We start from the raw sequence: 25,496 nt of genomic DNA, 5'->3' as shown, positions 1-25,496 counted from the left end.
AGTAAATTTAGTGCACCGTGGCGGCTTAATAGCTGGGAAACGTTTGATTAGAATATAGACGTTAGTGATATGTTCAACTGAAAGTAAAATAGTATTTTGTGTGTGCGCGTGTGTGTGCATGAGTGTGTGTGAAGAAAAGCACATAGAGTATTTGAATTTGATTAGCACGTTCACACTCGTTTACATTTACTTTTGCAATCTTAACGTTGTGAACAAGATTACTCAACTGCCATGCGGAATGAAAAACCGTGGTTTTCTTTCGTGCTGTTTGAGGTCGGACATTTTTTTCAACGCACTTCGCTGAGACTTGTTTACAAATAACAGCTGTCTGAAACTCACCGCAGTATAGATGTTGTGTATTTCGCCACATAATGGAAGAGGAACTGTAAATATTGCCCCTGAGAGATATTCTCTTCGGTAAGTGTTGCTCTTTGTCCGTTAACTTTCGCTGCGTTTTTAATGCGAAGAGCTAGGATCACAACAATACGGAACATCTAATTTCACGAGCTAAATACTTCAGTCGATTGTCAGAAAGTAGTGTGTCAAGTGTCAAGAATTTTCATTTTTAAATTGAAATTGTCAAATAACTTTTTAACGAACTTATTGATTCTTCTTTCCGTAGGTTTGCTTAACACTCCATGGTTATGTATCGTTTCACTGCTATTATATTGGCCACGTAATTTGGATGAATATCTCCTACGTCATTTTGGTTTGGAGGGGTCAAATGGGATTTTTCCAATGTAAAATTGCTTGACTTGCTTGACACAACATTTTGTGACCTTGGGCTCATCGAGTCAATTTTATGGTATCCTTTAAAGCAGGGGTGCCCAAACTTTTTGGATCGAAGATCTACTTTTTGATCAACTAACCTCACGGGATCTACCCTTACCGGCGCGCGCACGCACACACACACACAAATTTAAGATTTACCTGCTATATTTTATATTTTAATTTTTTTTTTTGTGAAAATGAGACTGCTTAGTGTGCAGTGTATATTAACACAAAAAATTACTAACATGTACAAAGACACACAAATGGTTGTTTTTTTTTTCTTCTCGACACTCCTCGGATCTACTTGGGACCTGTCTTAGATCTACCGGTAGATCAGGATCTACCTAATGGGCACCCCTGCTTTAAAGGATGCATATTTGTTCACCTCAATTTGAATAAAAATGGCTGCCACAAACCTTATTATTAAAAAGTTATGACAGTCTAAAAGGCACAGTGAATCCACACTTTTCATGTCCGTTAGAGACTAAAAGAGATCCCAGACGTAAATAGCAAAGATGTGCGAGTAATGGGTCCCTTGGCAGAAATGTTTGTAATTGCCTATGGTCATAGTAACGGCCTGTCTTCGACACGCAAACTGTTGCATTCTTCATTTGAAATACTTTTCCAGGCCTTTTCTGCAGCGTCTTTTAGTTCTTGTTTGTTTCTGGAGATTTCTCCTTTCATTCTCCTCTTCTGGAAATGAAATGTATGCTCTCTTGGGTTAAGGTCTGGAGATTTTGCCCAGTCTTTCCCCCTGACATGTATCACAAAAAATGTGATATATTCTGCTAAATGATGTCAAAACATTTGTTTTTGTTTTTTAAATACGGTGCAGTATTGTGAGTGCTAGTTTTCCTTAAAGATTATAACCATTTAGGCTTTGTTTGGGAGGCTGGGATGAATTAATGGCATGACCAAACCAATTATTCTTTTTCACTTAGGTCAAACATGAGGGAGGAAATGAGTACTTTTCTGAGGGCTATGCAGTCACTCTTAATGTCACAAATCTTATACCCTCTCTAATGTATTCTACGTTTAGAGACCAAGCCTGACAGGCTTGGTGTCGTGTCGGCCAGTCTCATGGCGGAGGGACGCACCAAGCTAACACTGAGGCGCCTGGAGGCTCCCATTCACAAGTTCATTAAAGTGGCTCTACCAACTGACCTCGAACGACTTCAGAAACACCACAACAACATCCTGAAGGTCACGCTTTTGATACCGTCGCCTGGCATCCACATCAAGATGGATGTCTGATTTGGTTCCTTCCTTGTTTACAGTACCAGCAAAGCCAACAATGGGGCCGTCTTCATCAGGAGCACATAAATGCCAGCCGAACAGTTCAGGTACACAAGGACATTTTCACTAAATCAGTCCTTTGTACGCGCATGGGTGACATGACATTTGAAAAAGCATGTGAGCCACAAGTTGACGCGAAACAAGGGGTCACCAGTACGGTGCCCACAGGCACAAGGTCACCTCCGAGGACCACATGAGTAGGCTGTCGGCTGGTTGTAAATTTGGCCTTGAAAGGACATTCATACTTTCAAGGAATTGTTGACGATGATCATATGAATCTTGAAACACTTGAGTTTTATTGACATTAAGTGCTCCATGTTGACATTTATTTGGTTCGTCCCGTTTTTTTTGTTTTTGTTTTTAATCAGAGGTGCAACTATACATATCTAGATGTTTTTATTTTTTGTGTGCTGTGATTCAGGATCCACCCTATTTTCTTCTCTAACATATCAAGTTTTAATAATTTAAAATAATAATAATATATTTAGGGCGGCCCGGTAGTCCAGTGGTTAGCACGTCGGCTTCACAGTGCAGAGGTGCCGGGTTCGATTCCAGCTCCGGCCTCCCTGTGTGGATTTTGCATGTTCTCCCCGGGCCTGCGTGGGTTTTCTCCGGGTGCTCCGGTTTCCTCCCACATTCCAAAAACATGCGTGGCAGGCTGATTGAACACTCTAAATTGTCCCTAGGTGTGAGTGTGGTTGCGAATGGTTGTTCGATTCTGTGCCCTGCGATTGGCTGGCAACCGATTCAGGGTGTCCCCCGCCTACTGCCCGAAGACAGCTGGGATAGGCTCCAGCACCCCCCGCGACCCTAGAGAGGATCAAGCGGCTCGGAAGATGAATGAATGAATAATATATTTTGTAAAATCTAGGAACCAACGATTAGGTTCAGCATGTGGATTTCAAACGTTGTTCTTGACAAAAGAAAAAAAAGACAGATTTCAAGAATAAAGTGTTCAACATGCAGGGATACAATACAATACAATACAATACAATACATGCTGATTTATATAGTGCTTTCACAACAGCGGCAGCTGTAACAAAGCGCTTTACAAAACAGTTAACATAAAGTAAAATAATAAACACAACACATAAGATAAAACACGGACAGTCGTGCAGTCCTAAACACTTTTCCGTCACACGCTTTGTTGTTTGAAGCAGTTTGAGATGAAAGAGGAGAGAATCAAAGTGTCCTTTAACCAGTGGATCAGAGACGTCATGCTCAAAATGTGCACATGTCGGCTACAAGCTAAGTTTCAAAGTCAACAAGAAGCTGTAGCATCCATTGACGAAAAAAGAGATTGGTTCACTTCTCCTGTCCCATGGAAGTCCATTTCAATTCCAAGCGGCGACTCACGGTTCCAAATACGCATCGGCGCTCTTCGCCAACGCTCCTCTCTCCTCATCCTCAACTTCAGCGGCCATCTATCCAGCCGCACCAACGCCAACTGTCCAACAGCGCTGACATAGCCACTGAACAAATCGGGGTTGTGAAAAATGCTGCCCATTACTGGCGCAAAAAACACAAGCGCCCCAAGTCTGTCCAGCACCGACAGTCAATGGCGCCGACATTCCTCCCAATCAAAATCTCTGCTGGTACAGGCGTGCTGCCGAGAAGGCGCAACCACCAAGCACAGATACTGCTCCTTTGACGAATGTCGTGGCCAAAAAGCGCTGTAAACAGTCCATATCAGGTCCACACAATGATGAATGGACATCTTGATACTTTAAAGAGTAGTTGAGTTTCAGCAGTTGAATAAATATTCAGAGGCGGCCTGTTGGTCCAGTGGTTAGCGCGTCTGCCTCACAGTGCAGAAATACTTTAAGAGTAGTTGAGTTTCAGTAGTTGAATAAATACTCAGAGGCGGCCTGTTCTCTGGCCTTCCTGTGTGGAGTTTGCATGTTCTCCTCGGGCCTGCGTGGGTTTTCTCTGAGTGAAGTAATCCCTCGTTTATGGCGGTTAATGGGTACCAAAACCACCCGCGATAAACGAAAATCCACGAAGTAGCGACCCCCCCCTCGCCCCCCCTATAGGTACCGGTACATGTACATGTGTAATTGTGTATGAGTATAAAAAATATTTATAAGGCCAAATTTAATGGTATACATGCATGTAGAAGTAAATTTTGTCATAACTAACATTACTTAATGCTGTATACTAATAGATTTAAACATGTATAAGTTAGGTTAGGTACGAACCGCGAAATAGCAAGGGATCACTGTTCTCCGGTTTCCTCCCACATTCCAAAAAAATGCCTGGCATGTCATGACACAATGTGCATCATCGCTAATGCTGTTTAGATTTTTCAACTTTGAGAAGGAATGCTGAATGTACCTATTGTTGTTGTGTTTTTTTTTCAAGTCACTTGTCACGTTTTAAAAATTACTGACCAAGCGTGACTGTATGGCACATGGCATTCATTTCAACTTGAATAGAGGCAGTTCAGTTCAGCGTCGTTCAGAAAGTGGGCACTTCTTTTTCCTCAGGGGTAATTTGAGAAACTGGAACAGTTTAAGAAGGCCATGCTGATGTTAACTGTGTTCCATATCATATATTAGAATTAAATTGTGTTGTTTTTCTTATTCTTCTTGTGGGGATATTGAAGTTGGAATTACAAAATATTATATTTTAAACAAGATTCTAAGTTTGGCTAATTTGACAAAGTGTCAACCTCCATTATGGTTTCCATTAGAGGACTGCTATGACTGTGAAACAATGTATATGTATGATCACCATATTATTTACATATGTTTTACAAATATATACATACAGCAATATGATGGATACCTTGTTTTGAAATCAAAAGTCCAGGAAAACTGTGTCATTATTTTTCTTTATTTAAAAACATGCAATATATTTTTGAAAGAAGATTTGCTCTTTAAGGCATATTTTCACCCACATTTTATTGAACACTTGAAATTGTACAGACTTTTGGACATTAAAATGTAGACTTCCCACTGTAATTGCATCTGCTCCCCAATCTTGAAATTCATTTAAAACAAAGAGCAAGAAAAAACAATGAGAAAACAAATGATGCCCAACCTTGAATGAATGTTTTTGTGGATGTGTGTCAGCACATGATGGGTGCGAAATTCCCAGAAGGATGCTGTTACTTGGAAGCCAATAGGCAGCCACCAATCCTCTCACCACCACACTCCAAGCCCCGGGGATGGACACAGAGTGCTTTCCTGTGTCTTTATGGTGTTAATCCTGACTCGTGGGTTTGTGCACTCTGTGTTAAGTGTACTGGATAGACAGACGGAAAGGTAACTGTGCAGATATCGTGGACCCTCTGAAGTCAAGCACCCCATAAAGTCTGCAGAAATCTTTTGGACAAATATAACTCAAAAGACGAACATAAATGCATCAATAAAAACATAAATTAAACATAAATTTAATCTTGTATTACGTCTCACAAACCTCAGAAAGCCAATCATCTTGTTTTCCATTTTTTTTTGCAGCAACTGCGAGCCAACATCAGAGAGATGGAAAAGCTGTGCGGCCGCGTCCAAGCAGAAGATGCGGCAGCTCTGGAGAAGCTCGTCAAGCCGGTCAAGGACCGGGCGTCGGCCGCCACGCGAGACTTCCTGCAGTTACACTCCAACGCTGCCCTTCAGGTCACGCCTTTGCCACCACCTGACTTTGCTCTGCCATCCGGTCGGGGGCCCAGCACTCAACATGCTGGTGACGACATGGACGAGGAGTCCGTTTCTGGCTGGCAAATCCACACCCAGCTGCCAGAGATACCTGTGGAAGAGAGTGCTGCCGAGTCTTGGGATAACCTGGAAGAGGTACCGACGCCCGTGCTTACATATATTTCAAAAATATACATTTGCAGGGTGAGGGACCAAGACCAATCCTTAAAGTTGCCTACATTAATACAGTGAATGCCGGTTCATTGCAAGGAGACATTCCAGACCCCCTGAGCATGGCTCAACAATTAATCAAATTCAAGTGAACATTGCAATCTAGTAAGCATAGAACTCTTAAGTTTACTTTTCCCCTTTCAGGACCTGAGGCAGCTGAGTGGTTTGGTCTCTAGCTTCTCTGTGCTTGTCCATGTAAGTATGAACAACAATTGGCTTTCACATGTAGAGCCCGTGTGCATCTCTTTCCGCCTCGCTCTGTTTGCCTCGCTGATGGGGCTCCTTTGAGAGCACGGATCAGTTTAAGGACAACTGCGGGTGACCCTGGGGGGGACCCCTCAGCAGAGGGGCGGGAAAGCTTGAGCAGCAGTCAATGGGGAGATGGAGGATTTGGAGGTGGAAGGAAATGTCCACGGGCGGGGAGGCGGGCAACATGGGGATGCATCGGAGCAGGTGGTGAACAGACGGCTCAGATTATCGGCCCGATCCTCGGGGATGGAGGCAGGGTAGATTAATTGTGGCAGGGAGGGAGAATGAAGATGTAGTGATGGCTCAAAACAGGCGAGAGGAGGACAGAAAGAGCATCGACATGTTGTTTTGGCATCTCGGGTTGAGAGAGGGTGGGGGCCCTGCGGGAGTCATATTCTCGTACACAACCACCATGGATTTACTGTGCGTGTCCCGGATGTGCTGTTTTGTGCTGGTTCCTCCATCCATTGTCTGACATTTCATATGACAATAATGTTTTTCTTTGGGGAAAAAAACCACATTTCCACAGCTCAATATATTCTAAAACTCAAAAAGCTATTGATGTGGTGAGGTACAACCAAGGGAAGAAATGAAAAGAAAACAACTGAACAGGCTTTAATTTCTTGTTATCCAATTATTATTATTTTTCCATGTCCAATTGGGTTCCAGCCTGCATGAACGGATGTGCAAGTTACATTTCATGACCTACCTTGCAAGTAATTGAGTTCACACAGAGGTTTATCTGACCTCCTAATTGTTCTGTCCTTTTTATTTCTTTAATTGCTGAAGCCCTTCTCATATTTGCCTCGCTTGAAAGACATTCCCGTACAATTTCAGGCTTATGATTTCAGACTGATCATTTTAAGAATCGTGGTTATTATTATTTTGGGGGCATTTTGATGATTAGACACATTTAATATATATTTCTAATTCAATGAATTTCCTGTGCAGTGAAAACACCAACTATAATTAATTGAAACAATGAAGAAAATGAGGTGAGAATGTCATCACAAAAAAAAAAAAACTAGAGAAAACGAGAATAAACACCGAAAGGCTTCCTCTGCCACCATGGTGTCTGATTTAGCAGTCGCAGTCAAAGCAATGTTTATTTATTGACTGCTAAGTAAACCACCTGCCATGGGAGCCAAGCAAAGTGTGTGGGATGTAATAATACAGAATTCTTTCATTTTGAAGGTCTGACTTTTGACAGGATGTGTTTGCTGACAATGCCAGAGTGTTTTCGAGGAGACTCCCGGAGTGTAATTTCCTTGATTTGCTCATAGAAACGTGCATTGTGGGATATGCCTTGCCGTCCAAACCCAAGACTTACAAATTATTTAGGATGAACGCACAACCATCCCTTGAAATGAATGGCTAAGTCAGAGGGTTTGTACCAAAAAATAAAAATAAAGGTGATCATATGAAAAGCGGTATGAAATTTTTTTCAAAAATTGGTCGTTGCCAACCGAATCGTAAAGGGCACCTGAAAACGGTATTAGGGCCACACCAATAAACAAAAAAGAGCAGCGTGTAGCATGAAAAAAAATTGGGTCCCTGGGCACCCAATTTGGTCTCAGTCTAGAGCCCTGAATGATAAAATCATATATTATGAGAATAAAGTATTTTTAAAGGGAAAAAAAGTCACATTTTGGGGGATTTCTTGTTTTTATACACCTCTTAATACTGGAAAGGAACTAATTCAAATATTCAGTAAGAATCATTCAGTGCTCACGCTCAAATAAAAGGGAAGAAAGCTTTTACCTGTTATTGTGCAAGTGAAGTGTTATGAATGGAAAGTGGTGATGCTGTTTGGAGGTGGAGGCGATGGAAAGCGGGCTCCTTGTTGTTTGGTCACTGTGTCCATGTGGCCCTCATAGGGAGAGAGACAGCTGCCACTCTGAATATTTCATGAGACACACACACACACACACACACACACACACACACACACACACACACACACAACCCAAACAAATGTGATCCTTGTAGTATACGTCTAATCACGCTCATCCTTATCACGATAACCTCACAATAATATTAAATAATAATAATCTCTATCCTGTTGTCTCGTGGTAGCAGAACTTGTGTATATATTCGTGTGTGTGTGTTTGTGTGCGCGCACACGCAGGTGTGTGTGTGTGTGCGCACGCTTGTGTCTAACCCGTGCGTTTCAGTCCCAGCAGGAGAAGATTGACAGCATTGAGGACAACGTCAACACGGCCGCTGCCAATGTGGAGGAGGGGTCCAAGAGCCTGGGGAAGGTGTGTATGCTGTGTTAATGTGTCAACACGCATACACACACGCACACACACACATGTGTTCGCCTGTGTGCGTGTGTGTGTGCGTGCGGAGATCGATGGCACTTTGCCTCGCAGCTATTCCAACCGCGTTTGTCCCTATTGATCCGCTTGAAAACGGAGGAAAGCCACAATTAAGGAAATTGAGAGAGGAGAGGGATGGAGAGGTTATCTGCGTGTGTGGAGCATCAAGACGAGCTCTGAATAACCGCTCCGTGTTTTCATTGCCATTTGAGCGCACGCACTCAGTGAGCTGAGTGTTCCTCATTGGCCTTCACACATATGACGCGCTCGAAATGTCGAAAGTTTGGCCCGCCGTGGCCGGCGTGAATCACGTGTTGGAGCCGCTCAACACTCGCTGACACGTACCCGCTCCCACACCACCGTGGTTCTGACAGTGAAATTCATTTAAGTGTTTTTGGGTGCCAGGATGGCATTTAACACGCTGGCAAAGTTTGCCCATCATTCCCTAATTTTTTTCTATTCCAAACCACTGTGCTCTCAATTTCATGAGAAACACAATCAGAATGTAAGCAGAAGCAACGTTTAGAATTGGGAGATTGTTGAGCTTCTTAGAAATGGTTTGAATGAACGAGCAGTCGATCACCGGTGTACAGGCGTCAGGAACACATTCCTATTAGATTTTTTCCTGCTTGACTATGAGTGTAATGTCCTGAATGTGTGCAATTTATGTCATGAAACCCCGACTGTTTATGTTATGATAATCAATGACTCTTTGGCAATGTGTGCTATATACTCAAGTCAGACCTCACAACTTCTAAACTTGGAGGTTGCAAGTATGCAAATGCATAGGCAGAATGATTCAATGCCCATCCACGAGATGAAACTGAGATCAAAATCAACAAGTCATCTGTTAGCTCACACTTGTGGGGTCTCTGTGTGAAAGAAGCTGTCGACTCGACTCAATGCTAACACCGTTTGCATGATGCCACGCTAGCTGGAAAGGTAACGGAGTCCCGATTGGACAACACAAGGTGTGTGGAGATAACACAAATGAGAGCGGCGTCAGATGTTTTAACGCGTTGAAACATCTTGTTATCTGTCATCGGGGCAAACGACATTGCATGCGCACACACACACACACACACACACACACACAAGCTGCTTTGTGTATGCATTTTCGATTTGGGCTTATGTGATAACTTGCATACACGCATCCAAACTCAGAATTTACAAATTGGCAAAATTAAAGGTTGTTCCGTTTATTATTTGTAATATTTCTCCATGATAACTATGTCTTGCGAGAGGTGGGATGTAAGGAGCTACAGTTGCTCTGTCACATTCACTCGAGTAACTTTTTGGATGACTTGTACTTGTCAGCGACATACTTTCCAAAGTAGAAAAAATAAACCGTATACACTGTCCAGAGCACCTAAGATAAAGATATGGTGGGAGATCTCACATTGTTGTTTAATGAAACTGATGGATCCAAGTACCGGTATTTGAATTTGCAGTTCTATTTCCTGATTTGACATTCATCCCATATTTTTAAAATCTGATCTTCCTCCCCAGTCACTCTGTACTTGGGTACTCTTTAAATCATTAAAATACTGTTTCACAAGTCATTACTTAAAGAACGTCCTTGACTTGAGTCAAATTACTCCATTAGTTGATATGATCAATATTAGTTGATATGATGAGTTGAATCAATAGAAATAAGTAGAAAATAACTGGAAATTATAGCCAGAATCACGGAAGTTGCAGGAATAAAACTGTTGACTATCACACACTGACGTGATTCAAATCCTGAAAACTTTATTAATCCAGATGTGATTGAATTTAACGGTGATTTTTCCGTGTGTGTTCAGGCGGTGGGATACAAGTTGGCCATCCTGCCTTTGGCTGGAGCACTCATCGGCGGAGCGTTAGCCGGCCCGCTCGGCCTGCTGATTGGACTGAAAACCGCGGGAGCAGCAGCCGTTGGGGGCGGGGCCCTGGGCTTCGCGGGCGGCAACCTGGTGAAGAATCACCGTAAAAACTTGCTGACGTTGCAGATGAAGCAGTTGACGGTGCCGCCATCCGACGTTCGGTCAAGCAAGGATAAGTGACAGACGGTCGGCCTTGTGTTCCTTGCTTGATTAATCAAGACTGCGAGCTGTTAACTACGGATGCGAATCCGTTTGCGTACAGGACGTACGTAACGATCCTCTTTTGTGCTGACAGTTGTGTGTTCAGCCTCATGTTATATATAAAATGGGAGACACCATGGACACTTTTAGAGACCCTCTCTCCTGGAAGAACTACTGTCTGTTTTGTCAACTTTTACATGATCTCATGAGATCCGTTACAAGAGCTGTGTAAAAAATAAAATAAATCAAAAGACTAAATTGTCACTCAGAGAAGTATATTTGTCCATTTTACATAGTACACTGATCTAATTGCAGATGTTTCAGACCCACCTGTGATATGTAAAAATCATAAAATGACCATCTCACTTTTTGTAGTTTAACCCTTTCAGGGACAGCGGTTACTACCGTGGAAAGCTTATCATGTTATCAGGTTACAGGGTGCATGAAAGGGTTAAATCAGTGGTATCCAAACTATGGCTATGGGGTCAATTGCGGCCGGCGGTACCATGTGGTACCGCTCAAACTGGATCAAATTCGTGCAAAAATGGAGTGTCCATTGAGTCAGCTGGTCTTTTTGCAGTGATTTAACATCCCGTTCTGAGAACTTGCTGCAACATAATTGTAAACCTCTGCTGTTACTGTAGTCACATTGACTTTATATTACCAGTTTTTATTTCACTAACGTAGACATAACACACCTAAGTGCCAACATGCAGGTCACTTCAGGAAGAAATGTGTTCCATGCTTTGTTTTATTGCTTCATGTCAGCTAAACCAAATGTTGCCAGACATGTCTTATGTTTGAATGTGAATAAAGACCACACAAAAATACACAAAACACAACATTTTGGAAAATGACTTTTAATCATCATCCCTTTCCCAACTTCTTCCCCTTCTTGAGATGAGTTATTTGGAAATGGCATCCCCCCGATTCTTTCATGTGTTGGGAATGATGTCCCGATGTCTCTTGGCCTCGATTGGACAGTACAAACTGAGAAACAAGTCCGCTAAATCTTAAGTCTTCTTTTGGATCCATTTCAAGGATCAATAACTTGTACCAGAGATTGATTAAACATTTTTTAAGAGTGTTCCTCCTTTTGACATACAACAGCCATGATCATGTGGATGTGCACGTGTACAAAAACATGGTTGGATTCGAGGCAAACACTCGACGGATAAGAAAAGCCTTTCATTATTTATCACAGTGGAGGTTATTCAGCTTCAGTGGCACAGCACAGAAAAAATATTTTCACTTGTAATTTTAGTCTGATCTTTGGCAATCACCTTTTTTTTGTAAGTAATGATTTTGTGCAGGGGTAGGGAAGAACCTACTTTGTATAACAATGACGATCAAATGATGAGCATTTGTGGGTTTGAGGTCAATTGTGTTTTTTTTTTTTGCATGGCCTTCTGGATCAAACATTCTCATGGGTTCCCAGCGTTGGAAAAAGAAAAAATATATATTGTTCTCTGAAAAGCATTTTTTTAAAGTGAAAAGAAAGACAATGAATTCGAGCCACTTTTGCAAAACTCACAGGATCTCTCTTCAGAGTGCTAAACTCTGACGATGTTAGTCAGGGGTAGGGAACCGTTTTCCTATCTGGGGCTGTTTAAGTCTTCGTGCTAGATTTGTGGTGGTGATTGTTTTCAATATAAATTATACTAACAACTCACAAAAGGTTAGTTCAGACATTGGCCCCATTGCTCATGACCAAGTGACACTCTTTAAAATTGCCATGGAGGGAAAAACAGAAAAAAAACAAGTTTACACATGCAAAGCAAGGCATGAAGGGGCTTCTGCAAAAAGAAAAAAAAAACAGATTTATTACAATAAACCAGAAACATGAAGGGGATCCAATGTAGGTGGGTTTCACATGAAATTTCATGATGAACCAGTATGTATCATGGTCATTTGAGCTTCTCAAAACTTCTGGATGCAATGTCCAACGGTGATATGCTTCTGGCATAATTCACAACTGTTCACAATATCTACGGATGTCTACTTTTATGCCTTTCTGTGACACTTCCAGTGTCTGTTGCAACTTGGTGATGACTCAGCTCAGTGGCCACATCATTCTGAGAACATTCTATTTCAATCTCTTGGTCAATTGTAAGGTGTTGTCTTGGTTTCATGATGTTGAAACGTGAGAGACATGATGACCACACCTGTTTAAATGCCAATTCTAATTGAAGCAGGGAATGCATCAGTGCATTCATGGATCAAACACTTAAATTTTGCCATTCAGCTTGTGACAGAACAGCAAGTTCTGCAAAAGTACTGAAACACTTCACAGCTCATTCAAATGTTCACAGGTCAATTTGAGTTCACATGTTCATGTGAATTTGAGGTTCGCTGTCAATTTTCAACCAAAAGCCCAATATCCTATTTTGCTATTTTGGGAGGAGTGTTTATTATTGTGCCTTCATGGGCCACGTGTTTTCAGTCTTCTTATTACAGTTCCTCTGATGTTTTTGCTTTGAGAAAAGCACGGCAAATCCACTTGCAGTTTCCCTACACCTAGCTTGAAACAAGAAGTACCAAGTAGCTGACATATTTATAATCCTTCAGAAATCTTGCACAGAGAGAGAGCGAGAGATGATACTACTTCAAAATATCTTCTTGTGCTTTTACGAAGACATAATGAGTATCGCCCACATGAGGCGGCGTCGGAGTAACCTTGGTGGAAAAGAGCCACGTAAGAGAACTAGTGGAGAGAGGGGTGAATAGAATCAACAAAGAAAAATAACGGTGCATTTAATTTAGATCAACAAATGCCAAGGAACAAAAACATATGTACAAGCTTGAAAAAAAACCCCAAATAAACAAAAATACTTCTCATGCTTTTACCCCTAAACCCACGCACTTCTTAAGTCTTCACCTTTCCCCAGAATCCAAATAAAATGTTACAAGTTAAGAAAATATAGGCTATTCCAACATGGTTGTGTCATGGGCGTTGCACTATCACCCTTTCGCTTCTCCAGTTCTTCTTCATCTCTCTTTCAGTAAGGGTGTTGGGTGTTGCTCTTCTGTCCCGCTGGCCTGTGTCCTGACCCGAAGCTCCCCTCCCCGGATGTCCCCACCCCCCGAGGTGTGGCACTGAGTCAAAAAGGGTGACTGGTAGGAAAGGCGGCTGATGTCACAGCTCATCGCGGTCCCGTCCGAGGATGGTGTAGCGAGTCTCGCTGGGCGCCAGCTTTTGGAAGGAGCTCTGCGGGGGTTTGCTGGCCCCGTCGCCCCCGATCTCCTCCTGATGACAAACACAGAGGCCAAGTCATTTCAAATGACAAAAGGACGACGTGAGCCGCTTCTGCTAAGATATTGCGGCATTTTTCGAGGGGAAGTGTTACAAGTACAAGTCATTGATTATCATTCCCCTGTAAAATGAATGTAAATGCCATTAATTCGTTTCGGCCTCTCCCCCCCCAAAAAAGCCAACTAAATATTTGTAATGTGTTTTTTAATGAGCGAAAAAGACCTTATTGTACTTCATAAAAATAGATGTGCCTGTGAATATTGTTATATTATCCAGCTACATGGGTTAGCTTAAAGTGGGGTGGCCCAAGTGCGTGTCTCCATGGGCAGGCAAGAAAAGGGGCCGTACCTGCCCACAAAATTACTTGTACCTCGTCACCATGCTTCCTTTAAGATGGAGCCCATGGGTAACAAATACAATGAAAACAGCAGGGGCCTCAAAAGTGAACCCTGAGGAACACCATACCATCCTTGGGCAAAGCAGTACTCAAGATAACAATATCTTCAAATGACCACTATAGGTTTTCCCTGCTCAAAATGTACGACTCATTTATGAGCCTGTCCATAAATGCTAAAGCAGGCCAATCACAAAGCTCATTTCATGGTTGCCAATGACAAATACCCAAGGGCAGGAGTAACATGTGATGTGCACGGATGGGCATTAGTTTAAGAGTGTGAAAAACACATTTGACTGTACACCGTGTCTGTTAAATCTTCAAGTGTTCTTGCTGTACAGGTAGCTTGGGGCTAAACTATGTGATTGTTTGAAATATTGGAATTAGCTTCTGAATAGCACAACGAGCACTTATCCTTTTCTTAGGAGTCATTCTCAGGGCTAATTCAGAGAAAAGAGACAGTACACTAATTGCAGTGTGACGCAGGGCCAATGACAATTGCGCAGCACCAGAACAAGCACAATAGATCCTTCCGCGTGTCTGCGCCATGAGCTTCTGTACACTATCGCAAGCTTCTTGTTTCTTAGAAGCCACTCAGAAGGCTAATTAAGAATAAAAACAAAAAAACCAACAGCAACTTATTTGCAATGTGTGACGCACATTGCCAATAATAGCTACAGAGCATGAGAAGAAAGACAAAAGAGCCTTCGGCGTATCCATGCCAAGACGATTTGCAAATCGATAAAACACCGTAAATCAAAATAATTTTTCTATTAATGTGCAAAACCCGAGGCTCCACTGTAAATGTTTCTCACAATCAAAACAGAGCATTACTATCAATATGAGTTTTTTTTCTGAACGGAGCTCTTGCACTGAATGTCATTCGATTGTGTTCGAGCGGTTTTCAAGGCGGTGTGTACCCAGACCTGTCCGGGCGTGGTGTCCGTGGGATCTGGACCGTGGTGGAACTCTCTGTGTAGTTTTCCGGAGTGAAGGTCCAACACGAACTGTTTCAGCTTGCCAGGAATACTAGAAAGATTCAGCACAAAGAACACGCCATGAATCGGCGGCACATTCCGACACTGCGTTCCACATAGTTCCAGTCTGACTCGTTGTAAGGGACAATAAAACGCCGGTGACACGAGGACGCGTTAATCCATAAAGCATCTTATTAACGACAGGTCACGAGAGGCTGTCGTGTTACACGGATGGCACCTAGTACCCCTGGTGGAGCTTGTGTGTGTGCGTGTCTAGCATTAGTGCATACATACAACATAGGCTGCGCTAATGCAATTTCAAGCTGTGTGCTGCACGCAGCGCTGATGTGATGCAATTAGGCTGAGCGAGGCCGGTCAGTCCTCGGGGCTCGTGTCTATGTGATCGGGCTCTGATTGGGGAGAGTGGGGGCAGAATAAATAGGAGCATATTTGATTAGAATGGATTAGTTTAGCACTTATTGCCCGTGCCAAATCATGTCACATTAGCTCTGCTGTCCTGGCCCATTCATAAAGCACACGTGGAAGAAGGGCCTGACATTTTTTTGGCTGGCGCGCAAGAGCCGATTATGCTGTATTTGTGTGTGTGTGTGTGTGTGTGTGTGTGTGTGTGTGTGTGTGTAATAAAAACTCCTTTATCTAGGCAGATGAGAAGAATGGTGGCTCATGATATCATTAAGCACAAAGAATAGGCACTAGTCAAATTTGTGGTCAGCTGTCATTAGATTTGCTTCATCGGTTTGACATGTGAATACTGCAATTACACTGGTACACACTTTCCAGTGGACGCCAAATAATTTTTAAAAAAGTGTTTTATTTCAACTTATCTTTTTTTGTAGGCCACACATTATATACAAGTAAAAAAAGTCACATTTGTATCGTACTATGAGCTCATTACAAGCCTTGCAACAAAAACAAAAAAAAAAAAAGATTTACTGACGGCGATTCATTTAACAATATGCTGATTATTGTGGTTGTAGTTTACAGTGGGTTAGCTTCGAACCCCGCTGCGTCATATTGAAGGCATTGTTTGCCCTTCTCATTGCCAACATAGCTGGAATGATGTGCTTGGTGGAATCTCTGTTTGTTTCGTTAGCTCTCTTGAATTTTGTTTTATATTTGAAACATTCTCACTCCACGGATGTGCAAGAGCTAATTTAAGTGACATGATGACTGTAAATGGTGACGTGAAATATTTTGCAATTTTGTAATCAAAAGAACATTTCCAAAACAACAACAAATTGTGGAGAATTGGCCATGGAGGATCCAATCTGATTTTGGTGCAGATCCAGATTTTGCTAGATTCATCTGTTAACATCTAAATGGTTGTTGATTTATCTGGTCATCGATTAGCTCTAAATCAATTGACGCACCTCTAACCCATGTTGACAAAGTTTAATGGTGATCCAAATGAGGCTTACCGTATTTTCACAAGCACATAACACACCATAATGGCACCCGTAACTGACACTATGCATTTAATACGGAGTAGTAAAAATACGCTATTTCTTCCTTGGCCGACCGAGGTCAACCGTGAGAAGAGAGAAGGAAAGAGGTGGGAGCTTACTTGAGGTCTTTATAGTCCGGGAACACATACATGTGCCTGAACGAGTCAATAGCGATAACGGGACAGTCGGCAGGAGTCTTCTGGATATGGAGGAGAGGATGGCGGAACTTGTCGCAGTCCGCGTGCAGGAAGTTGATGGAACCTGAGCAACACAGAACAGTTTGCCATCACACAAAGGCTATTGGTTGAGTTCCCCCTCTACTAGCATTTGTAAATATGCATCCTCAAATGGCTATTCTCCTCGAAGGCACACAGGCAATCTCGGCTGACCAGGTACTAGAAATACCTGGTAGTACAAAGGGAAAAGCGGCAAGAGCGAATGGAGCAGTGGTGCGCTGACTATGTCCAATGCAGTGAAATGGGAGCATCTGTTCCTACTGTTTCAACTTCAAGAGAACAGGAAAAGGCAAAAAAAAAAAGGAAACAGGCCAAATTCACACATCAGTGGTAATGACTCCGCTAACTTAAAACCACAAAAAAGGAGAACAAGGCTAGCCACTATTTATTTCCTCAAAGGGAGACACTTTATTCAAGAGCAGACTGCGATCAGAAAGAACAGGGAGTGCTACAGCAAAGTGGAGACTGTGGAGTATTATACTTCTGCATTCACAGCAGTGGGTAAAGGAGCATCTATGTCAAGTGGAGGCTTGTCCATTCTGTCTCCCTCTGTTGGTCATTTATTTTTGTTTGTTTGGTTTTTGGGGCGGTGGGGGTCTCTTGGGAGGGTTATAACTATTCAGTCAATTTTGTTGCTCTGCACTTGTGCATGTGCACAGATAAAAAGTTCCACACCGTTCCATAAAAGAGCCATGTTCAATAAAACAGGTCACAAGTTTCTGTAAAAAGTGGGGGAAAAGACATCACACACGACAAAATAAAATGAAACAAGCTGACCTTTCTCGCTGATGAGCTGACGAGCTACTTCTTGCTGGAACTTCTCTAAGCTCTCATTGTCTTCTTTGAGATGGAACAGGATAAGGAAAGGGATGCCCTCTTCGGTGAGCTCCTGGAAAACAGCGATTGTGTTCAAAATGATGTTGTCCATTCGAAGATCTCTGAGGATGTGATCATGAATAGGGAGGCAAGGGACTAACCTCCCCGTTTTCAAAGGTGATCTCCCTGACCAGAGGCACACACTTGTCCTGAGCCCAAGCGTAGGTCAGGTCAAAGTTGGTGAGGGAGCCGAGGTAAACCATATCGGGGATGCTCTCCCCAACCGGTTTGTAGATGACGTTGTCCCCACTGAAGCGCTCCGACTCGGACACCGATCTGGAGTTGAAGATGAAGGTCAATACCACACCGTGGAGACCTTACTGAAGAATTGTGCGAATAAGAGAAAGGGAAAAAAACTCACCCGAAAGCAGCCATAAAGACGCAGTCATCTCGGAGGATGTTGGAGACTTTTTCAAAGGTGTGGTAGTTGTCAGAGTCTTTCTTCTCAAAGTATCCAATAATGTTCCTTTTGCTCCTCTGTTGAAGAAAAACTAAGAGGGTCGGTGTGTAATAAAATTGTTTCAAGAAGTTTGCAGGGTTTTACATCCTATTCCTCAAATGCCACAATGTCGACAGAAAATAAAATGTTGGGTTATTCGTCGCAACAGTCCACTTTTAAATGTGTATGGGTCCATCTCAGACGGACTGTTTCTGTACTGAAACTCTTCATGGGTTTTTCGCTTGAAAACGAGCAACGATACAATCACTATGGCCGTGGCATTTATGCTAATCGAATGTTAACTTTCAACGCAAAAATGTATCGTGATGTACTTGCCTGGGAACGCAAATAGCATCAATTTGGCGAAATTGCCGACACAAGCTTTAATGAGGGCATCCAAAATTATTTATTAGGCTTGTACAGGCTAAAATTAAGAGTCCATGGAGCTATGCAGTCTTTGGGTATGTGTGTGAATGTGAATTTATTTATTTATTTATCTCTCTCTCTATCTATCCCCCCCACACACACACTGTATTGTCTTAAATATTATTCCATTCATTTCCAGAGAGAGTGAATTTGTTTGCGTTTAAATTTTCAACGATAATCATCTAAATATAAAATGAATTAACACTTGAAATGCATCAGTCTGTGTGGAATGAACGTATGCATTACACAAGTTTCACTTTTTGAATATATGAAAAATAAATCACCTCTTTCATCGTATTCTAATTTCTGGAACGAGCACCTGTGTGTATGTATATAAAACGTAAATGTTATTGACCTTTTTTTTTTTACATTGCAGCCTTCTTGATTTGAAAATTGCTTTCTTCTACATTGCACTGTTAATTTGAATTGGATGCGCTGTGCAGCCCTATCGGCCAGTAATAAAAGACTCCAGACAAACACTCCAGACAAACGTGTGTTGTTGCCGCTCACATCCGCAGTCTTCAGCTCCTCCAGGGAGTGGATCTCTTTCACGGGGTCAACCTGCTGCTGGCGGATGAAGTCGGCGATGGCCACCACTGACCTCTGACCCCTGTACTCCCGCTTCATCATCATGCCGTTGCGAAACAGCTTCAGCGTGGGGTACTTACTGATGCGGTAGCGCTGCGCTATGTCGGCTACACGGGGGGGAAGAAGGCGAAGTTAGAGGAAGCAATTGATTGTTGAAGAACAGTAAAGCACGTTTGCACACGCGGGTGGGGGTTGGGGGGGGTGCGGCTAGTGAACGCCATAGAGTGGCGGCGGGCGATGGTGGCGGTGAAAAGGCTGAAAACACAACCTTCAGACAGCTCTGAGCTCTGATCTCCCACATGAAAGCTGCCCCCCCACCGAGGTAAATATTCGCTGTGCAGACACTCCCTCCCCGTGTGCGTGCGTGCGTGGCAGGTGTCAATCTCTCGGTGGGGCGTCTCTAAGCCTCCAGGCTTCACAGGAAGAAGCAGTTTTGTCATTAGCCTTCAAACAGTTTGCGGGTCATCAATAATTCTCTTTAATTTGCTTTATCTCAAAAGGGCTGCGGCCGGGGCGGTTTGTGTCTGCGCTGCGCTTTGGTGCAGCGGCCATCTTTGCGGACGTCGACCCATCAAATACGGTGCGGGTATGTGCGCGGGAGCCCTTTCCATTAAGCGCGTATAGCATGAAAGGTGCCGAACTGTTTAGAGCATTTAATCAACAACTTTGATAGAGCTTAGGAGATATACTTGAAAGGATATCAATATTAGTCATACCGTCGTTTAATTTTCACCCGTTGGCTTCTTTGGGCTGCAGATATTAGATAGACTAATTCAAGCTTTCCAATTAAAGTTAAGTAAAAAGTAAAAATGCGATTTTGACAGATACTGCTATATACTGCGATATAAAAGACAGCAAGTGCATGTTAGGCGCAAGAATTATTTTCATCCACTCGCGGTCGCCTTTCTTCATAGGGCGTGGCATGACCCGGTGAGTGATGTGGGTGTCAGCGAGTGCGAGTGTACAGTTAACTGCCAGTTGTTGACTCTGCGTGCGTTGTGGCCACCGTGTACACACGTGCTTATTGCTTACGATGGTTTTCTTACAGTTTCTTCAATCAATCAATTAAAAGTGCACCGGCTGCTTGGGGGATAGTACACATAGCGATAGTAGACTATATTAAATTAGTTACCATTCATAAATGTGTTTGTTTTGTTCATCAAAGATGTGCTGTCGTGGTATAGACTGTACTTTATTTTCCTGGTCAAGTGCGAAGTGAACCAAACTTCAGACTTTGTCTGCCTTTTACTACCTCCTTCCACCTGGCTCGCCACCATCTCGCCATCATATTTCAATGCGAAGTGGTTGGGTGTAATGCAGTGATATTCATCCATGCGGCAAAACGATCCCTGAAAGGCTTCAAAGCAGAGGTTTTACTTCTCCACCTTTTTTTTATTCAATTATTCAGCCCTATAATTAACATCTTCTGTGCATTTAAATCCTGCGTATGTATTTTCAGCATTGCATTTGCCATGTGTTGATGAGACCACATGGATGTGTTTTGTGATTGTCAGGTGGTAATTAGCAAGCATTTTTTTTGTTTGAATCAATTAACCAAAATCTGATTTTTCATGGGGAGGGGTGGGGGGTCAACAAGATAGATGTGCTTTCACAAGGAGTGGGCGGTAAAAGAAGCGGAGTGGCGGAGTTGTTAATACTCACAATGCTGGTCGCAGTCAACTCGTGCAAACACCACCTGCTTGGTGTCAGGGAACTCCTCCCGCATGATATTAGACGCCTCCTCAAAGATGGGATGGAGCATCTGACTAAATCTGCACCTGAAACAAGTGAGATTTACACAATTTCCGACAGTGACCGAATGTGAAATAAACATAAGATAAGATAAGATATCCTTTATTCGTCCCACACTGGGGAAATTTACATTTACATTGTCCTATTACAGTGGCTTCCCATGACATAAAATACATTTTTATGAATAATGCATAAGTCACATTTTTTGATGACAGTAGCATGCCAAGACATACAGATACAAGTTTTTAAAAAGGCAACGAAAGCAGAACTGAGTTCGGGTGTATTTTATTTAGCCATCGTACAATGTTCTCACGTTTTTCAATCAATCATCACCCAGAAATCCATCAAAGTCCTCATCCTCTGTATCAGAAGCAGAGGACTGCACATCCCAGTTGTCTTTGAACGCATCACATGTTAAAGTGTGAGTTGCTACGCATTGCCGAGTGGAAAGAAGGAGTAGCAACAGCAAAGTCAACATTTCTCTCGTGTGAAGCTTTCCCACATTTGAAAGTAAAGAACAGAGCGAAACATGGTGGCAGCGCGTGTGTGTGTAGAAAGAAGTGAACAATTGTGCAAGTACCATAATCCATCAAAAAAGCCGCTTTCCCTCTCGTTGTTGCGTATTGTGGCGTAACTCGCCCAGCGTTGCCTCGCACTCTTTGTAAAGTTGTGTTTGCCATCGATCATCCATTGTTCCCATGCCGTTCGCAACTTTACTTTGAACGCCCGGTTGATGCCGATGTCCAGCGGTTGGAGTTCTTTAGTCAAGCCTCCGGGAATAACGGCAAACTCAGAGTTCATTTGCTTGACTTGGTTTTTCACCGCTGCTGTGAGATGGGCACGCATGCCAAAAGCATAACCGATGGCTTGAAGTTTGAACTGAGCTTCGTAGGCGTGTCTCTTTATCGAATTTATTTTCGGGGGTTCTTAGAAACCAAAACCGGAGTTGTTTTGCAACAATGCACATTACCACACTCTATACAGGTGTTGGTACCTGCTTGCGGCGTCCCTTTAGCGTCCACTTACACGCCCACTCTTCACCCATTGGCGGACTGCTCCCCAGCATGCCTGTACTCTCTCTCTCTCTCTCCATATATGTATATATACACGCCCACCCTTCCCTGATTGGCCGACTTCTTTCCCGCATGCCTGGCCACAGTCACTTCCGCCTTTTCTCTATATAAACAGCGTGTCGGCTGTCAGTCAGATTTTGGAACTCAGCGCATACAAAAGACGCTCCGCACCATAAGGCGTCCTGTCCATTTTGGAGAAAATTTAAGACTTTTAATGGCGCCTTATAGTCGTGAAAATACGGTAGTCTACAGAGGACAAATTTGAACTACTGGTAGTCAGGAGGATATTTCAAACGGGGAAAAAATATAAACAAATTGGGTTTATTTTTCTCCCTTTGTTTATCGTATCAAATTTGGATTAAATGGCTGTCCAAGCATCCGTTATGGCTTCAATGCGGCTATCTGTGCGAAAGAAGCTGCCGCACAATGATGTTAACAATGTTGATATCGCTACGAAAATGAAAAAGAGCACACAAAGAAGTTACTTACCAGTCAGCATAAAAGTTAACTAAGGAAACGCCAGCATTATCTGGAAGCACACACACACAATCACGAAAACGCTTACAATGCTGTAAATTGTAAATTCGGCGCTAAGAGTGGAGCGCTCTTTGCTGTCTTACTTAAGACGTCGTCAATGTTGGCTGAGTCCAAACTGGTGATTTCTGCTTGTCCGGGAGTGGTAAGGCCCATCACCTTTAGAAAATGATCAGCTATTAAAACCAAAGGGCGACAACGACACGGGCTACATGGCGGGGAAAAATGTCAGGGCCGTGTGTGGCTCTCATTTCGAGAATTATGCGAGTGAGAGCAGACATGAATGAAAAAAAAATCATTTTAAAAGGTTTACACATTTGTTTGACACTTCCGTTTTAACACTGTCTCCTTCCCATTCATGAGGACACATCAGGAGCATGGATGTTCAATATCCTGTTCCAAAATTATTTTAATATGATTTAGGGGTCTCAGGTTCATAATCAAAGGGTCCGGGGACGTAGTCTACTATCCTAGTTATGCCACCCCATTATTATCCTCAACAAAGAATTAACCAGTGTTGTATTGCCTCTGGAGCACCCTTTAGCACATTAAATGTTCATTCATACAGATTTACTTTACCAAGGATGAGAAATGTAAACCAGGCTACAAAATAAATGGCAAAAGGTCATCTTAGCGGCACCAAATTTGTCAAGCGTGTACGCACCCAAAAAGCAAATAATCGCGAAGAATCCTTTGAGTAATCATCTACAAGTGGATCTCTGTCATCATTAACTTGGACAAAGCAAACATTGGAGTGCTGATTGTTGGCGTGCCAATGACTCAAGAAGGATAGTTAATTGCTTATCCCGGATGTTTCAAACAAATACGTCACAGCCTATGCCTAGACTCACGAACAATTCATTTATACAAAACATTTTGAAAGAAATATTCCCTTGCGCTATTTTCAGACAGCCCTGCCTTGGCTTTGGAGTGCTCAGTTGTGTTTTTTCTTGCCCCGCACAAACACCAATTGGCTCTCTTGTCACACACTGCTGATGTCTTTGCGGGGTTTTTTTTTGCTCTTAATTAGCCCTAAGTGTGGCTCTAAAGACAGAGAAAACTGCTAATGATAAAGATAATAGGAAGACCGAATGTCTGTTGAAGAAAAAGACAGAAATGATAGCTAAGCATGAGAATAGCGTTGATTCTAATGCTGCTGCGCAGTTTGATTCGGCATATTGTTGCATTTATATGACTGTATTTTCACGATCAAACGGCACCACCGTGTTAAAAGGTGTAGTGTCAGTAGCGGGGGCTATTTCTGTATTTAACACATACAAGACGCATTGGATTATAGGTCGCAAAAGGCGCCTATAAATAAAATGTATTATTATTGTTATTATTATTATTATAAAATGTATGCCAGATGAAACAATATGGTAACATGCATGCATGTGAGCATATGTTTTCAAAAAGGCAGAAGGAGCAAAACTGATTTCCAGTTCTTTTCCTCTTTGGCCTGGAGGACACGACATCCATAATTTCCACAAACAGTTTCAAATGTGGACTCGTCAGATCACAGAACACTTTTCCACTTTACATAAATGTTAAAATTAAGTTAATGGTTATTTGCCAGATATTGACATGTATCAGTTTGAACATTAAATATATTTTCTTTGTCATGTATTCAATTACAGTAAATATAGGTTGAACATGATTTGCAAATCATTGTACTCTGTTTTTATGCATGTTTAACACAATATCCCAACTTCATTGGAACTGGGTTTGTAAAAATGAATTACTACATTCAGTGCCCTAAACATACATCTGTCTTCCTTGCTGCTCCTCTTTAATCTCCGGTTTCCATTATTGCTGCTGAAATGGAAGCATTGTGGGATGAATAAAGTTGATATTATCGTCTTCATAAACTTGATACAAGGACGATTACCATGCAAAGCTGATTGTTCTCAGGTCAGCCCAAAAGTAACACAACAGTGGTACCGCTCATTTCCGGGTTGTTATCCAATGAGATTAAGCCACAACAGAGGAATCCACCAACCGCGAACATCTCATTCAACATCACCGGCTCGTCTCCGCCAACTGTAATGCGAAACGGTATGCAAAAACTTCCGTCGCCAGTCACCCTGCCAAGGACAACGAGCCTCAGCAGTGAATAAGCGGTTTGGCACATTAGTCACAGCTCCAAAAAATAAAGTCGCCACCTCTAATGACAAGAGACTCTGTACGGCTAGCTAGCAGCTGTGGACTGACTGGGTGGCTGGCTAGAAACCCTCAGCTAACGTTAGCATGCGCTTTAGCTCCAATCAACCGAGTGTCATTTGCAGGGACCGGAGAAAGGCGCTTACCAGCAGTATGACGCAAATGATGCGGTCAAAGAGGAAAGGTAATATTGTTGATAGTTTCATCGTATTGTAGAATGTGTGAAGATGGAGGTGTTGTTGAATCGTCCCTGTCTGCTTCGACGCCGCTCTACTTGCTGCAGCAGGAACAGCGGCGAACCGATCTCGTGGTGACCACGGAAACGACAGGGTAACGTCCGGTTAACCTAAAGGTGATTTGGGAAATGTAGTTCTTAAACAAACGCAAACAGACGTCTTTGCTTGTAAAATAAACTACAAACATGGTATCGATTGAAATGTAACGGGAATTGTAGTGTTTAACAATCACAGCATCCAACGGGACGCCCTGCGAGAAAACTTGAGAGTTTGGCATTCAAAGGTAAACACAAAATTGAACTAGCAGAGAAAAGATGAACACTTAATGAAATGTTAGCAATTTACCACGACCGGCACGTCCCCATGTCACTTATTTGTCGTATCTTTTATAGACTTTTGATAAGTTTAAGGACGCGTTGCATCATTTTCCGTGCCCTTTCTGGTGAACTCGGATTTGTCATTTTTTTTCTTGTTTTCACCGACACATTCGAGGTCATTTTGTGATCCTCAGCATGAA

At 42.6% G+C, this 25,496-nt stretch overlaps 2 protein-coding genes across 2 annotated transcripts; one reads left to right on the top strand and one right to left on the bottom strand.

Moving 5' to 3' along the window:
• Nucleotides 1-253: 253 nt before the first annotated feature.
• stx17 (syntaxin 17) lies at nt 254-10,814 on the top strand. Its single transcript, XM_052066121.1, has 7 exons — nt 254-417; nt 1,811-1,974; nt 2,049-2,114; nt 5,529-5,858; nt 6,078-6,128; nt 8,357-8,443; nt 10,309-10,814. Exons 2-7 carry the CDS (start codon nt 1,852-1,854, stop codon nt 10,546-10,548), a joined length of 897 nt encoding a protein of 298 aa, XP_051922081.1. The 5' UTR covers nt 254-417; nt 1,811-1,851; the 3' UTR covers nt 10,549-10,814.
• A 2,493-nt stretch (nt 10,815-13,307) lies between these two features.
• On the bottom strand, nt 13,308-25,063 carry erp44 (endoplasmic reticulum protein 44). Its single transcript, XM_052066117.1, has 11 exons — nt 24,890-25,063; nt 22,670-22,742; nt 22,539-22,578; nt 20,887-21,002; nt 19,147-19,331; nt 18,133-18,248; nt 17,873-18,047; nt 17,673-17,784; nt 16,779-16,920; nt 15,143-15,245; nt 13,308-13,816 (listed from the first exon to the last, which is right to left on the bottom strand). Exons 1-11 carry the CDS (start codon nt 24,947-24,949, stop codon nt 13,706-13,708), a joined length of 1,233 nt encoding a protein of 410 aa, XP_051922077.1. The 5' UTR covers nt 24,950-25,063; the 3' UTR covers nt 13,308-13,705.
• Between the last annotated feature and the right edge of the window lie 433 nt (nt 25,064-25,496).

This window comes from Hippocampus zosterae, chromosome 5, assembly GCF_025434085.1.
Source record: "Hippocampus zosterae strain Florida chromosome 5, ASM2543408v3, whole genome shotgun sequence".
NCBI lineage: Eukaryota > Metazoa > Chordata > Actinopteri > Syngnathiformes > Syngnathidae > Hippocampus > Hippocampus zosterae.
Note: the sequence above shows the minus strand (reverse complement) of the source record. Positions and strands in the feature narration are given on the sequence as shown.

Bases quoted from the DNA above. Each gene is read 5' to 3' on its own strand.
- erp44 (XM_052066117.1), bottom strand. From the start codon at position 24,949: ATGAAACTATCAACAATATTACCTTTCCTCTTTGACCGCATCATTTGC. The intron at 22,579-22,669 runs GTAAGACAGCAA...GTGTGCTTCCAG, and splicing joins CAACATTGACGACGTCTTAA to ATAATGCTGGCGTTTCCTTA. The intron at 19,332-20,886 runs GTGAGTATTAAC...CCCCCCGTGTAG, and splicing joins AGTTGACTGCGACCAGCATT to CCGACATAGCGCAGCGCTAC.
- stx17 (XM_052066121.1), top strand. From the start codon at position 1,852: ATGGCGGAGGGACGCACCAAGCTAACACTGAGGCGCCTGGAGGCTCCC. The intron at 1,975-2,048 runs GTCACGCTTTTG...CCTTGTTTACAG, and splicing joins ACCACAACAACATCCTGAAG to TACCAGCAAAGCCAACAATG. The intron at 6,129-8,356 runs GTAAGTATGAAC...CGTGCGTTTCAG, and splicing joins GCTTCTCTGTGCTTGTCCAT to TCCCAGCAGGAGAAGATTGA.